Here is a 17,184-nt window from a genome sequence, read left to right on the forward strand (position 1 = left end):
GCAAACATCTGTGTCCCCTCACCACCTTTACAGAACTTGCGAGTCAAAGAGGGCAATGGATTATTGCAACAAAACTGCAACCACAAGACACAAAATGAGGAGGAGCATAACCTGAGAGGTCCCAAAGAAGTGAGCATGTTTGCCTATCTAGTCCTATACTCCTCCTGTTACTGTCCACAGCTGCAGACAGAACCTGTGCTTAGGAAGACTTCTCTCTGGACATGTTACTTTCCTTTTGTGCTTATTTAACATGGTTTGATGATACAAAAGAGATTGTGACAGGCTTCTTAATCATTACTGCAGTGCTATTGCTTAGTACTTTAACCTGTACTTACAAATTACATAATAATTTATATTTCTTATTTCAAAAAATCAAAATACAAAATGAAACTGTACTTTAGCCTGAAGGCTGTAATGCTTATTACATGGCTTTAAATAAACAAATATTGTTAAATCACCAGGGATCTGGCTGGAAAACAAGATAGGAAAAATGTATTCAAGATAGACACCTTCCAGCAAAAACTTCATAGTTCTTAGGCAACAGTGCCTGAATGTAATTTTTATAAATGTTATGGCTCCACCTCTATTTCAGTCATTTTAAACCTCTGAGGCTTAATCATAGTGGAAGAAGTCTGAGGTCAATGGGAAAAAAAATCCTGCCTGAAGGATTTAAAGCAACTAGTAAAGAGAAAGGCAGCAGGAGTTGGGGAAGGCAGAGAACCTGCTGGGGCATCAGGAGCTATGCCTTCAGGCCCATCAGAAGAAGTGGGGAAAGTGTAGGCATCATAGATAAGCATGAGAACAGCTGAATGCCTAGAAGTATTTTTGTTCCTAGCAGCTCTTTTCTAGTGTTAAATATAGAAAACCTGTTCATTTACACTGCTGGCTGGATAGCTTTTTGAAAGAAAGGAACATCAGGTGTCTTATTCCATTTGGAGCAGATAAATCTGCTAGCAGGGAGTATATGCTGGAGCCCTGATCTGGAAGGAGAACTCTGTCCACTGGCCCCATAAAAGTGCAGGGTAGAGAGATTTACCCTTTAAGGGTTTGTATATAAAGACTAAGAAAGGGAAGAGAGGCATTGAGTCCTGCAATTACAACAGTATCTGACAAACAAAGCCTGCAGGCATGTTAACATAGATAAACATGCTCCGATAAAGGATTCTGAGGGAAGCCCTGCTGGACATCTTGGGACTGTTTTTAGATGCTGTTGTACAAGAGCTGCTTTGTAAGAAAGTTACATGCACTGTGATCCTTCCAGGCTCAACCTTCTAGTATAAAGCCAAGCACTAATGGGGCTGAGAAAGATCCCAGCATGGGGAAGAAGCTAATTGTATCCAAAGGTTGCTGCTGCTGTGGCCACAGACAGACTGCACAGTAAGCTGTGCTATGTGGGCTTTGCTATGTGGGTATCCATGTTGGAGTACAATGTGGGGTTTTAAAATGGAGATTTTAGCAGAAGTATTGGCATCCTATCTTGAACTATGTGTCTTGCAGGCCAGCTCCTAATGTACATAATATGCTCCAGGACAGAAAATATATCCTCCAAGACAGTAAGAGTCAGATTGAAAGAAATAGCACATATATACACTTCCCATTTTAGTCTCATCCCTTTACATGATATAACAGCTCTTTTATTTTCACAATAAAAACATTAGTCTGCTAAAACAACTTGATTATATCCAAATCTGAAGCTAGGCTGGAATTAATTCTCTATCTTCAGGAAAACAAACTCCCCACCACAGGAAATCCAGTGTACCAAGGACATGGTCATTTGCTCTTTCCTGAAGAAGCCATAGGCTGGAATCCAGAACAGACCCAGCCCAAATTTAGCAGCAAAACTGTTGGAATACGAGAACAGACATTCCTATCACGTTAGTAAAATAACGTGGATTTTAAACATGAGAAAGACAGGAGCTACAGGAAGGGGAATTCTCCAACAGAAACAACAGCAAAAAGAGCTCAGCATGTGGAAAGACATCCCTGCTTTCCTGAAGATAACAATGGATGGAAAATAAAAGAAGCAAAGCTCCCAAATATTGTTTTAACTTATTGCAAGGTAAAGGCAGCCAGGAGGCAAAGACACAGTGGGTGTACAGCAGCAATTGCTGCATGAATATTGATTACCTGAGAATCAGCAGCTGCTGCATTAATATTGATTAGCTGAGAACCAGCAGTGTGCCCTTCTCTGCCTGACAGTTCTCACAGCTCCTGGAGACACAATCTGGGCTGTCTTATCTCTGATACCTTTAACTCATGCCCAGAAGAAGTTAGTGTCCTCCCCCCTTAAAACATGCAGATCCTTCTCTGGCTTCCTCATACACACTGAGGAGGAGGAGGGCGTAAGATCAAGGCTTGGATAGATGAATGACTTTTCCACAGCCCAGCAGATCCCCAAGTTGCACATCAAGGCCCAGAACACAATTACCTGGCGCAGACACGAGCCAAAAAGCAGTCATAAGGAGCAGTTCACATGAAGGAATACACTGGCTTCATTGGGAATTTTCATCACAAGAGGGAAGCAAGCATGTTTGCCAAGATAATCTTATACCTAAAATGCTATTAATTATCTTGTCTACACAGCCCTTACATCTTTGAGGTGTGCCTCAGGGACCCCTCGTGACCTAGAGTCAGTAGAACTTGCCTCAGCTGCCCCACCTGTAGCACTACCCTCAGCTGAAACTGGAGTCAAACCTCATGCTTGTGAAATGCTTTGAAAATTATATTACTCCATTCCTTAACTTCGCAAATTTCTATTTCAAAAGCTTAAATGTTCATCTGACTACTGATACATTTCAAGGACCAAAAAATTCAAAAGCCTACAAAGAAAACCGAACCATACCATTGAATTTTCAGGCTAGGTTAAAACGTACTTCAAAAAGCTAACAAGGGATTTATCTAAGCATTAATCATTAAAAAGAATTATGCAGAATGGGGTCTTCCAACATGGTACAGAGTGCTTAATGTTGCATGAATTTATACAGTGACTGTTCTGAGCAGAGAGGGAGGCACTGATGCAGAGCATCATCTACGAAGATGATTCTAGTGGGGTAGTTTGTGGAAGTGCATACAAAAGTTCAAAATCAGCACAATGTATCCAAAACCCAACAATTACTCAAACAGCATTGCAGAGGGCACTCGGTGCTCCTGAGACAGCAGATGGGGAGGGGTGCAGCCCTAAGTTCAGCAAGCTGTTTGGGGACTGTACAGCACTGTTTGAGAACAAAACCACTCTGTTCACTGTTTATAGGAAGAAGTCAGGGCCATTCTCGACTCCCCAACTCATCATCAAATGTACACACACGAAGCTGCTGGCTGGTTCACTTTTTGATGAGGGACTGAGTTTTAGATGTTTTGGGCCACCCACATAAAGATGGTGTCCATACAAAAGAAACATTCACATGAAATGAAAGAACTGCAAACGCAGTCTCTTTACTCACCGTGGTCTCCTGAAAGCCAAACCATACTGCTGACAAGCCAGGCCAACTGTTGGGGTGTAAACTATGGGCATGAATTTCTCGATATCAGAAGTCAGCAGTCGGTAAAAAAGCTTCTCATTTCTGTCTTGCAATGTCATAAGAATAATGTACCTTTAAAGTAATAAAAACAAGTTATACATCAGTATTTATGGTAGTTCATAGTTTCACAACAAGCAGTCATTGGCTCACTCAGTATGCACTCAGTTCTCCCAAGCCCTGACACTCCTTTGTGCCACATCATGAGCAAGTACTTGGAGTAAAATTTCCCAGAGGGCCTGGTCAGCTCCACCACCCTCAGTGACAGCTTGCAATGACTCAGCAGGGCTGGGCGTCACACCCATGCACAACCTTAGAATTTTGAAATTTGCATCAAAAGGCATCATACACAGCTATCAATACAGAATTTTCAAGATCAACATGGATATTTGTGACACAGAAAAGCCAGTGCAACTGGTCTACAGGATAAGAGTCCTACTGCCTCAGTCCTCAGATCAATGGAGGTGAGGTGTAAACCCTACTGTTTGCGGCTGAGAGAGACGGAGGTGCAAACCCTACTGTCCTCACAGCAGGAATCAAACAGCATTTTCCATCAGTAACCCTGATGAACAATACTGGATGCAATGAAAACTCGAAAGATTAGCCAATACAATATTGCTTCTGTTTTTTTTTTTTTTATTTTTTCCTAACAGACTGTCAGGTTTTTTTTCTGTTCTTCCATCCAGTGTTTTAGTGAATGTATTGGGGAGCACACAGAGAGGTACATCAACTACATGTGTTCCTCTACCTTCAGTGCCCTGCTTCTTTCTTGCAGCCAAAGTACACCAGAACTCTCCAAAACTAGAGTGGTAGAAAAAAGTAACATCAGTGACCTGTTGGAACAGGTCCAGAGGAGAGTCATGACGATAATCAGAGAGCTGGAGCACCTCTCCTATGAAGACAGGCTGAGAGAGTTGTCATTGTTCAGCCTGGAGAAGGGACAGTGCTGGGGACATCTAGCAACTTCCAGTATCTAAACAGGGCCCAAATAAAAGCTGGAGAAGGACTTTTTACAAGGGCGTGCATTGATAGGGCAAGAGGGAACGGTTTCAGACTGAAAGAGGGTAGGTTTAGATTAGATATCAGGAAGAAATTTTTGAGTGTCAGCATGATGAGGCACTGGCACATGTTGCCCAGAGAAGCTGTGGATGTCCCAGCCCTGTCCCAGCCCTGTTCAAGACTAGATTGAATAGGGTTTGAGCAACCTGGTCAAGTGGAAGGTGTCCCTGCCATGGCAGGGGGTTTGGGCTTACATAATTTTTAAGGTCCCTTTAAACCTGAACTACTCTATGATTCTGCTGCTGGAGAGTATGGAGAGCTGGAAAAAAGTGACTCAGAGGGAAACATGTACATTGAAGCAGAATCCACAAGTTTTCCTCGAGGCTTTAAAGAACAGAAAAGTAAAGAGGAAAGGGAGAGGAAATAAGATGTTTTTGACATACTTGTCTAGATCATTAGATTGCTTTTCAAAGTTTTTTATCACACGAAGGAGTTGAACATCTGGGCTCAGGAAGCAAGGAGGAATGAGGCCATGAATTCCCAGCTGTAGCCTTTCTTTAAGTGTAAAAGCCATTCCCTGGGAAGAAAAAAAGAGAGGCACATTCAAGTGGCATAATATGCACTACCAACTAGGATATCCAAGAAGAAAGCAAGCAACAGCATGCAGCCCCTGTGGGCCTGGAGGCAGTCCTGCCCCACAGGGAGTGTGGGTCTAGACCACCCAGACCTGCAGCTTCTGGATTTGCTGTCCAACACCAGTAATGCTGTAAAGACTCACACTCTTTTGCCATCTGAATTTGGTTTATTTCTATAGTGTTTTTACACATATTTTTAGTGTTTCTTTCACTTCATACTCTTTTTATGGTACTTCATTAGCTCATGCCTACTAGTTTCCATGGCCTTCCTGGAAGCACAGTGATCATACGCCTTTACAAATCCCACAACGTGTAGAATCATGGAAGCATTTAGGTTGGAAAAGACTTCAAACTTCATCAAGTTCAACTGTTAACCCAGCACTGCCAAGTCCACCTCTAAATTATGTCCATAAGCACATCTACATGGTTTTTAAACACCTTCAGGTATGGTGACTCCACCACTTCCCTGGGCAGCCTGTTCCAATGCTTGATGACACTTCAGATGAAGAAATCCTTCCTAATATCCAATACAAAACCCTCTTGGTGCAATTTGACACTGTCTCCTCTCATCCTATCTATCACTTGTTATTGGGGAAAAGAGATTGACCTGGCTACAACCACCTTTAGGTGGTTATAGAGAGCAACAAGGCCCCTATAAAGCCTCCTTTTCTCCAGGATAAACACCCCCAGCTTCCTCAGCTGTTCCTCATCAGGCTTGTGCTCCAGACCCTTCCCCATCTCCGTTGCCCTTCTCTGGACACGCTCGAGCCCCTCAATGTCTTTTGGCGGTGAGGGGCCCAGAACTGAACACAGCATTTGAGGTGTGGCCTCACCAGTGCCCAGCACAGGGGACAATCCCTGCCCTGGTCCTGCTGACCACACCATTGCTGATCCAGGCCAGGGTGCCATTGGCCTTGCAGGACCCAGCACTTCACTTTGTTGAATTTAATACAATTTGCCTTGGCCCATCAATCTAGCCAGTGCAGATCCCTCTGCAGAGCCTTCCTGCCTCCATCAGATCAACACTCCCACACAACCTGCAAGTGGTGCAGATGCTGGCAAAAATGTTTGTAAAACTATCAGCAATGCCAAGGAACCCATGCCAGGACAAAGGGAAGGACTGAAACGAATTTTCCTGTTTGCCAGATCCATGCTTTTTACATACATGCTGTGACAATCCTTTAATCAGAAAAATGTGCACTAGCACAAATTAAATGAAAAAAAAAGTTTTCATATATCTTAGAAAAGTTATTCAGCCTCCAGGATAGCTGAAAACAATCTTTATCTCACAAGCATTCTCATAGGACTTTTCTGCTCTAAAATAGGATAGAGTCAAATATTTTCAAAAATTGCTGTAAGAGCATAGCAGAGAGAAACTGTTCCTCTTCCAGCCAGCAGATGAGGAGTCAGCAGTTGCCTGGGAGGCAGGAGGCCAGGATTCTGCTGCCAAGCCCAGAAACAGCATTGAGCCCTCCATGGTCGTTGTTGAACGTTATACGCAGGACAAGTCTGTTTCTGCTGAAATGACTGACATTTCTGACACAAATTTCCTTCCTGGACAACAGCAACTTTCCCTCAAATGAGTTGCATAGCAGAACTGGTACATTCCCACAAGATAAAGTTTGAGTTTTTGTAAGTCATCATTTCTGAATTAAAAAAGAGGCAATAAGTTCTCATCAGAAAACTTGTACTCATCTGCATTCTCCAGACTGGAGACTTCTGAAGCACTAGACTAAGATCAACACTGGACATCAGCTCGGCATCAATATTTGGCTTTACATTGGCAATATTAGACCACAGCAGGGAAAATACAGCTACTGTGAATGTCTAAGTTTATCTACAATGAATGGGTAAAAAAGAATACTATTTCAAACCATTTACTTCCTGTGACCTTTGCACATGGAAGACAGATAATGAGAGACAGAAATATTTGTCAGTAAATACTCTACTTGCTTGTCTAGAGAAAGTCACATCAAAGATTGGCCAATCAAGGTTCAGACCTGCCCCCTGCTCATACCCTAGCACAGAAATGAAGCAAGCAAACACAGTAAACCAGCAGTGGTTACTCTTCAGAAAAGGCAGAAACACAGTATCATAGCCGTTTCTGCATCCAACCACTCAAAATCTTCTTGTGGTAATTTTTGAATAGGAAATAAAGTCCTTTCTGTGATTTTCCACACAATAAAACAGTGAGAAGTTTTAGTATTTCATCAAATGATCACACATCCCACACAAGAAAAACTTTCTGCATTTCAGCTCATTTCTATTCAAAAAGGTACCACAATGCCTTACAGAAACAAGAGCCTGAATGGCCACTACAGTAACCCTTTCTTGCTTTCTGTCTTGGGCTCTGCCTAAATGACATCTCCAACCATTCCACAAGACCAGGAGCAGCTCAAACTTCTTCAACAGCCCAAGCTGTTTAAACACAACCACAGTTGTGCTGTTAATAGTCCCAGGCTAAGCATGGCAATAGTGACACACAACATCTCTAACTCACTGCATTTACTGCAGCTCTGCATTTATCTGAATGAGCGATACCAGTATCTTCATACTGGTGCAATTGCAGACACTTGTGATGAGGAAACTGCTTCTTCCACAACCAGTTAAATCTACAAAACATTTTTCAGTACAGAGGCACTGGTCCATCATCCAGTGCCTCTGTGGCAGGGGTGGGAGTGGTACAGAAACTGCCAGCTCCAACATTAAGGCTGCTTTCTGAAGTGTCTGTGAAGGCCTAGGAGCAGGACCCCATGGTGAGGTGGTTATATTCACTGAAACAGCACAGCGTGAAATGAATCTGGAAACACATTCTGCCCCAGATCAAAAGCTCAAATTCACTGAGGTATTGCTATGTTTAAGATTAAAGCTTTTAGAACTGTTTTTTTTTAAAGCCTGCCTGAAAGCCATATTGTACCTCTCTTTTTCTGGTCTTGAAAGGTCTAATGATTAGATGATGGGCCACAACCTTGCAGAGCTAAAGCCAGGTGCTGCAATTCAATTTTAAATGTATTGGAAATGAGTTGGCATGGAGAGGGCAGATGCTATGTCACTAACCAAAAACAAAGGCAAAAATATCAGCTGCCCACCATGCTTCACGCTACATGGAGGCTAAGTGAGGGGTTTTGTTTTGAACAAGGCTTGATGCAAATAACCTCAAATGCTTCTGTTTTCTTACTGCTGACAGCACCAAGACTGTTACGTGGCAGGTCCCTCTGTGCAGTTCAATCCTATAAAAGCCACTTATTTTGTAAACTGAAGGATGAAGCCAATTCACAGATAATGATTAGTTTTATCACTGCCTGCACTTTATAGCAGTGAGAAGGGGTTGTTTCGCTCAGGGCTGGATACAAGCAGGGGGAATGCTGGCAAGGCTTGTGTTTATAGTTTACTCGTTATAGATCAGCCTTCGGTAAGTGGGAATAAAGACAAATGAAAGTTCCTATGGCATCAGAAAACTACTTTTAATGTAATGGGTGCCTAATCAGGGGCTGAATTACTCTTTACCTGATGTAGAACATCCAGAGTCCAGCTTAACTCAGATAATCTCCAGCTCCTGAGCATTTTTTTTGGAGCAAAGCTTTGGCTTACTGCATCTATCCATATCTCTGTGCTCTAGAGAGCAATGAACAGCCACAGCACAGGGAGGGCTGTGGGATTTGTTGGATGGCCAGTCCAAGGGGTTCATGCAGTTTATACTGTCCCAGGCCATTGCCCTCTGTGACGCTGGGACTCCAGCTGCAGTTCTCAGGAAACCTTTGGGACCACATCCTTCATCCATGCAAGTGAAAGCTGATTTGGCAGTCTCTGAGCTGAGTAAACAAGTAAACATCCCCAACCCTTTGGCAACAGTCCCTGCAACTGGGAACTTCCTAGTCTGACTAGAGCAGAGTGCTGGAAGGGCACACTGGGGAAATAGAGACACACAGGGATCGCCACTGCAAGCTGCAAGAACAGGTGCAGTTAATCTGTTTCTCCTTTACAACTAGTATGCTAGCAGCCAGGCTAAGGAAGACCTAACAGGGAACTCAACAAGTTTATTCTGTATAGATTTTTTTCCTGTAATGTATTTTCCATATATTCCCATAATGTGTTTTGCACCTGTCCAGTTTTATGGTAGGGATGTACTTTGACTATCTGCAAGCAAAAGTTCCTTCCATAAGGGGTCAGCATCAGAAGCTAAACTAATCCCCACTGAGACTGCACATGGGCTGGTGAGCAGAGAGCAACAGCAGAAAACATCCATTTTCTACATGGAGAAAGACTTTTCTACAGAGATCAGATCCTACAGTGACCTCCTTGACTCCAACTGACTTGATAAGCTTCTTCACAGTATTCCTTCTCAGCTACTCCACCTTCTCTTCCTGGTGTGGATGGACTCACAGGTACGGAACTCCACCCTGGGAAAAGCTGTATTGAAAATATTTGCAAAAAAAGAGTGAGTGAGGGACATCAGAGCGGCAGTTCTTTGTTTTCTCTTTAAGTATTGTAGCTTCATATTACCTTTAATTTAAATGTGTTTGTGCTCTTAAGCTAGGAAAAACCCAAACCTGTGATGCTTTGGGGTATGGGGAAGACATCTCTGAAACCTGGAAAGAAGAATCCCCTCTGTGTCTTCTCAGCAATTATTGCTGGGCAAACCTTTTGCTGACTCTTCTCACACTGCACTCTTCTCCCAGTGCCTTTTCCTCTTTCTGAGTTTGCAGTTACTGGTTGAAAAATCCCTCACTCTCAACCATCGCCTTTGTCACAAAATGATATAATAGTGGATTTCTAATCCTTTCATGTTGTTCATCCTTCCTCTCCCACAGGGCCTGGGAACACTATTAAAAACTCCAAGACAAAGGTAATTAAGCAACTCAACTTTGTGTTCATTTTAGTTCCTGGAGAACCATCTTTAATGAGGTCCTCTAATTCAATTACAACGTAAGTTGTCCCTACTATTAATGAGGTTTTACCAGTAACTCTTTTGTTTTGTGCAAGTAACTTTTTTCACTGGATTACATTTCTATTATTCTTCTCAGTGACTTTTGATTTACACCAATGTACAACTGAGCAGAACTGGAAGATGACAAAGCCCCTGTGCCAGAGGGACCTGATCCTGCACAGTTTCGTCTCACAGAAGTAACCACTTTCCTGGTGAGGAGACTCCTGCTGCAAGATGTGTCAGGGTCCCAGGCAAAAAGCAGCAAAGCTTGCTGTTCTCACGTGTTGCAGGAGGTTTTCTTCAATAAATAAAACTCATAAGGGAAATGTCTTCAGGGATTTGTTCATTAATCCATAGGAAGAACTGCATTGCCAAACTCCTCAAGCCCCGCACTGTGATTTCAGACTGCAGTGGTACAGACCTATACCAAAGTCAGTAGAGAACTCATTATGATTTCCTGCAGTTTGTCAGCTCCAGGGCAGCAATTCATCCTCCATATCAAAAAAATAAATGAATCTATTTGCTACAGACTTAATGTGTTTTGTCTGCAAATAAGTTTCTGTTGCATTGAGAAAAGCAGATTTTTAAAAGATGAATGACACAAAATTCCCCAAAGAACAGCTTGTTTGGCACACTTGCTTCTTCCCACAAAAGCAATGTTAAGATCCTCACAAAGTTCTAGCCAAGCTAATGGGAATATTTCTTTGGCTCTGTGGAGGGATAGATAAGTCTTTTGATTTTGACTAGATTCACAAATATGCATGATGTGTCTACATACAAGCTTCAGTGTCTTTTGGTAAAGGAGAAAAGTTAAATCACTTCAGGGAGAACAAGACTGCCACATACACAAAAATGTGTTGGCATGGGGAAGAAAAACCCCAGAGAAATCCTGAGAAATTAGGAGGAGCAATAGAGCACTGCAGAAAACCAAATGGTGGGTGCATGCAAACAAGTGAGTACAAGACCATTCCTGCCTGGATCAACCTAAATCATGAAGCACTTGTTGGTTTCCCTCTCATGTGTAGCAAAATATTGCAGACAAGGGTGGCCTGATGGAGCAAGCAGCAATGAGGACATCAGGTTTTGGGCTACTGCCAAGCTGTTGGGCAGAACCCTGAGGCAACCCCCAAATTCTCAGTTCCTGACCAAAATATCCCATGTAATCCTGGCACACAGATTCTGGTGGATTGCCCCTCCTAAATCCAAAGCAAAGGAAGACTCTCTGGTGCCTCCCCTAATAAATTCCCTAAATAATTCCACATCAGTTTTACACCTACAACTGTCACAGCTTTTCATGCCAATTAGTGAGTGAAACAAGCTAGTTCCAGGATAGAAATGTATCATACTCCACGGGCCCATGTCTCAGCTAAGGGGGAAGCTATTATTTCTTTTCATGAGGAAAGGGGGCAGGGTAAAATCAGTTTCTGCAGGCAGTTTGCCAAGCACTAACCCAAATATTTCAGTTACTGTGATGTTGGAGACACTTTTCTCCCAAATATAATGTTGCCACTAGACAGGAAGAATGCAGCACAAATGACAATGCTTGCTTTCCCAAGCCTGTGAAAACCACCCATCATCATCAATTTGAAAGAGCAAGTATGTCTGAGAAGAAAGATCAAGGCAATCCTAAGGTTTAAATGTGATCCAAAACACTAAGAAAATACAGTTTAAAAAGCCAGTTTTACAATGTCTGGAAACTTCTCCCATTGTACATGCAGCTGATCATGTGAGTTGTGGCTGCATACAATTTTTCTCTGGTGCCACTGAGAGCACGAACTTCCTTTTGAAGTCCCTTCTGAGTAAATCACATAAAATGAGACTTGTGCACTTACTGCTTGCATACAAACTGCACCATGCTGTAAGTCTGGAGTGTGGGAGCCTCTCTGCAATTTGTATCTCTTTTGCTACTGCCACCCCAGCAAATAGGGCTGCTCCAAACATAGGCTGCAGCTGGATTGCAGTTCATGGATGATTGCTGATGCTGTATTCTGTTAAACAACACTGAAAAACACTGCTTCAGCCATAAAATTAGCTGTTTCACAAGAAAACAGCTTGGATGGAAGCTGAATCTGAATGAAAGTAAGAGTAGTTTTGTTACTGACTGTACTGGAGATGCTTTCCCTGCTGTAGCATTCCAATGTCCTTGTCACTGTCCTCCTTCACATGCTGCTTCTACCAAAGCTCTGTAGAAAGGAACCATAGCAGCAGCTTCTTGAGCATTACCAGATGCTCTTTGCACATCCTTGTCTAATCCAGGAGAAGCAGGCTTGGCTCTTGAACCAGAATTTTGATAGCTGTGCAAGGAGATCTAACATGGCGGCTTTGGAACATTTGAGATGTTTACAAAACATTCAGATACCCTCTCAGATAAAGGATTCTAGAGAAATGCAATGTTGTCTTTTAAAAATCAGGAACAAGAGAAACACACAAGGCTCTAACTAAGAAATTTGCCATCTAAGTAAAACAAACACACTGGAAAAGACACCCTGAGCTCTCATTTAATGATAAAACCACCACTCGAAGGCAGCTAAACATGCAGGTAAACAGAGAGCACCCAACAGGAAATCTGTGTGAGCCTCGATTTCCTATTGGAGTAATTTGCACAACTTTTGTTTTTCCCTAGCTGCTTCTGCAGTCCTGCATGGCAAGGTCACTGATGGACTTCAACCCAGGCAGCTTGTGCTTTCAACAGAGAAACCATCCCCCAGTGCAGTGCCCATTGCACTGGGACACACCAGAGGCATACAGCAATCAAGAGTGTCCAGCTTCCCTTTGGAGATCTTTGTGCAGTCCTCATTTGGAATCTCACTTAGAATTTAGCTGTGCTCTGTGCCATGCTGGGATTTTTCTTCCCACTTCTCAGCCTTCCAGAGATTCAACCTTCCAGTAATTCAACCTTCATCTCTCAAGGCATTAAGGAAGTTGCTTTCCTCTCTTTACTCCAGCATTTCTACAGCTGCATTTCACAAAATCCCTTTAAAAGACTGACAGGTAGCTAAAGGTTTATATGCACATACACAAATATGTGTGTGTGTGTGTGCGTGTGTACATATATACAAACACTTAGCCTCAGTGCATGTTCTTTTCCAATCCAGCTTCCAGCCAGTCCCAAATGATCTCCATGCTGACCTCAGGGGCCTGTCTCTTTGCCAAGCACATGTTTTTCCTAAGCACACATGGGCCCTCTAACTGTCCAAACTACTTTTGGCACCACGAGGAGAGTAGCTGGCCTATCATGACTACGCTAGGACTCATCCCCTTGTCCTCCTTGTCTGAACACTTTACTTCAAAATTTTTATTCCTTTTAATGCATAGAGGAAAAAGGAAGATGCATGAAGTGCTCACATACATGCAGCCTGACCCTCTGTCTCCAGCTCTCATCACCTCTGTGTGCACTCTCCCTGCTTTGCTTACTGACAACTGGATGTGAGCTGTTGCTAAATCCTGGGCAACTGAATGCTCAGCACTTGGCACACTTGGCCCTGACACCAAAGCATCTGGGCTGCAATTTCTACAGAAACACAATACAAAATGATACATCCTTTCTATCAGATTTCCCCTTCAGAACCTCTAAATATTCTTCCAATTATACAGTCCTTTTATTTTCCACTTTCTTTGCTCCTCAATATTTCAGTTCTATTATTTCCATATAGTATGAGTACACTATGTCCAAATATTCCAGGTGACAAAATACCACTAATTTCATACCAGTGTTTTAATTTTTATGACTTTCTCAAGACTGAGCTTAACCACTTCAAGTTTCAAAAGCACACACTGCTCTATAAACTATAAATCAAATATCTAATAAAGTTCCTGAAATTTTTTTAGAAAGAAAGTTCAAAAATAAAACTCTCATCCTCCTCTTCCAACTGTTTTTAATCAAGGACAGTATTAAATAAGTTATCCAAGTTCAGAATGAAAAAAAAGACAACGCAAAATTACTTGGAGATTAAATTTGAAGATTAAACCCCTTTTGATTCCTTGAACTGTCTGACAAACATTTCTGTGGGACAGCAATTGCAGCAAGATGTTATGAAATATTTATGTCGGTTTGTAACATGCGTGACCACATGTTGGTCAAGACAGCTGAACTGTTCATTATTGGTAGGAAGCTGTAAATCACCCCTCTGGCAAACCTCCACATGAGTTTCAAAATAAATTGGTTCTCTTCTTGGTCCCATTAGATGCTATAGCTTGAAATGCAAACAATATTATTGTTGGCATGGCTGCTGCCTGTCCACCTCAGCTCATATTACTCCAGCCTGTCCTAGCTCAAACAAGTATTGTCCGAGGCCAAAGCAGTGGCTTCCTTCCTCCAGCAGAACATCCATTCCTCTGTACCCAAAATAATTTGGCTAAATGACACAAAGAAGCAGCATGACTGCAGTAAGGGTAAACAAACAGTCCAGGCTCTTTGAATAAACAAGTGTTATCCCAAAATAATTTGATATATGGGTGATCAGGTAAAGATTATGGTTAAGGGATTGATTACACTCATGCACCTCAGTCAGGAGACACCAATCAAACCTCCAAACCTGCTATTCAAAGTGGGGTTTCGACTTAGTAACAGCTGCCTTGCTAAAAAGAAACGTTGCAGTGTGGGGAGTATTGGAGGCAGAGCCAGAGTCTGCAAATACTGGGAACGCTGACATGATTTTTGCTCATGGCCTGCCATGAAAGACCTGTAGGCAGGGCATATCTTTGGGAATAGACCCCTCAAACTCAGGTTTGAGACCAAGGTTTTGGTTCTCCTTTGCCTGGCATCACAGTAATGCAGCAATATCAGAGTAAAGCAAATGTAAAGTAACTTTTAACTTCTCAGTGTTTGAAATAAATGAAGGTCTGGATAGCCAGAGCCGAAAAGCTGGATGGAGACCTTATAGTGACCTTTAAAAATAAAAAGGTCATTTATAGAAAGGATGAGGACAAGCTTTTTAGTAGGGCCTGTTGTGATAGGAGAAGGGTTAGTGATTTTAAACTGAAAGAGGGTAGGTTTAGATTGGACATAAGGAAGACTTATTTTAGAATAGTATTAGTATTTTTTACAAGGGCATGTAGTGATGGACAAGGGGGAATGGCTTTAAAAAGAGAAATTGTTTCTTGTGAGAGTGGTAAGACACTATAAGAGGTTGTCCAGAGAAGCTGTGGATGTCCCATCCCTGAAAATGTTCACTGAAAAGGCCACTTTTGAATAGAGATTTGAGTAATCTGGTCTAGTGGGTGACATCCTAACCCATGGGAGGAGATGATCTTTAAGGTCCCCTCCAACCCAATGAGTCTGTGTTCTGGGGAAAACGAGGCTACAATTCACTATCAGCATGATTTTGGCAGTTGTCAATGGCTATATGGAGTTTTATCATACCCAGCATCTTCCTCCTGGGCCTGAAACTCAGATGTAAGAAGTTATCATACTGTCTATAAAATCGGAATTAAGGAACACTCCTGAAGTCGATAGGTTACCATTACATTTAGCATTGAACAAAACCCAACAAGTCACACTCTGCTTTGTCACTCCTCACAATAAAAGCATGGTTTGAGAGTATGTGTCCATATGGAATGCTTTTGTGTGCTTACAAAAGCTTTGTCTTCTGTCCCATCAGTACACAGAAGTGCTGACTTTTCCATGTCAGTCATTAACCAACATCACTTACGTTTTAGCAGTGTGTCTGACTTGCTGCCACACAGCAGCATCCCTTCCAAACCCAGGAAAAGAGGTTGAAAGTTTTGACTGACTGATCCATCACTGATTTTGATGAACTAAGGATTCTTTTGGAGGGAAGTCCTGAAGCTGAGCAGCTGAACCATTCTTGAAAATGTGCATACAACTGCATCAGCAGCTTCTCAAGTAAATAAAAGCCACAGGCTGGACAGAAGCCCATGAGCCAGAGAGATGGAACTCCAGCCCTGATGCTGGTGTGGGCAAACAGAGAAATTGATTTTTTGGTGCAGGTCTCTAAATAGTATACAATGGTCAGGAGAAAGCCAGTGGGATATTTCAGCCTCCCCAGCAGGGTCAGCACTGCCCCAGGAGCTGCCTCTTTCCAGAGCCCAAGGGGAGTTCCCAGTCACTTGGACGCAAGCATTTCCAAGCTCAAGTGCATTTCCATTCGTACAGCAGTTTCTACTGTGTTGTTACAACACAGATGTAGAATGCTTCTTCTGTCCTCTCTCTTCTGATTTCCTTTCACAGAAAATGCAAAGAACTTACGTGGCAGAGATGACAATGAATGCCAGATTATCTCGTGGCTGTTGCTATTTTCGGGATGTATCACTCAGAGCTTTCAAGAACGTCAGTGAACATTTTGTTTGGGCTGCAGTACTTACACACTTATTGTATTTCCTCTGATGACTTCCTGAAGCAAGGTTTTTGTTTTTTCTAGCTGATAGCAGATGTATGTGTGCCAGAAGCTAAGGAAATGAACACTGTTAGTGCCAAACCTACAGGATGAACCTGACTGCTGCTTCAGCACACAATTAAAAAAAACTTGCACTAAAAGATGATTATTTTCACAGTTATTAGTAACTTGTTGTTAGTACTTTCATTATAGCATTCTGTGTACAAATAATGTCAGTAATAACCAAAGATAATCCTACAGACAATTGCTACACATTTACTGCTCTAGGCTGTGTTAGGCAACTTGGTACACACTTTATTTAAAGATCACAAAATCACTCCTGCTGGCATACACTGGTGACCTGCTCCCTTTGGGACAGTGGCTGTTGAGAGTTCACAGCCTCCTGTTCCAGTGTACACACTGTATTTCAGCCAACAATGTTAAACCTCTCTTTTTAAAGAAATCAATCTCTCAAGTTTCTTCCAACCTGTACTAAGATTTAGTGGACTGAGCTCTTGAATAGAGATTGAATTTTGACTTAAGAGCTTGGTCTCTGAACCATTGCAATGTCAGGTACACTGAGGCAGGGCATACACCACATCCCAAGGCAAACTGTGTGCAAGCTTCATATATGTTGTCAAAGATATCTAGCTCTGGAAGAAGCTTTCAGAGAATGTCAAGAAGATCCTGGGTGGGGCCTTCTGGAAATAACCAAAAGCTTTTCCCTTCAGCAACAACACCCCTAACAATTTGAAACAACCTTTTATTCCTAA

General features: G+C 42.3%; 1 protein-coding gene across 2 annotated transcripts in view; it reads right to left on the reverse strand.

Moving 5' to 3' along the window:
- Window positions 1-17,184, reverse strand: part of ME3 (malic enzyme 3) — a 126,219-nt gene that overhangs the window by 57,300 nt on the left and 51,735 nt on the right. For both annotated transcript variants that reach the window (XM_074535110.1, XM_005485788.4), the window contains exons 2-3: window positions 4,958-5,091; window positions 3,441-3,590 (exon numbers count right to left, since the gene is read on the reverse strand). In XM_074535110.1, the coding sequence (XP_074391211.1) occupies window positions 3,441-3,590; window positions 4,958-5,088 (281 nt within the window). In that variant the 5' untranslated portion in view covers window positions 5,089-5,091. The remainder of the gene's footprint in view (window positions 1-3,440; window positions 3,591-4,957; window positions 5,092-17,184) is intronic.

This window comes from Zonotrichia albicollis, chromosome 2 (genome assembly GCF_047830755.1).
Source record: "Zonotrichia albicollis isolate bZonAlb1 chromosome 2, bZonAlb1.hap1, whole genome shotgun sequence".
Classification (NCBI taxonomy): Eukaryota; Metazoa; Chordata; class Aves; order Passeriformes; family Passerellidae; genus Zonotrichia; species Zonotrichia albicollis.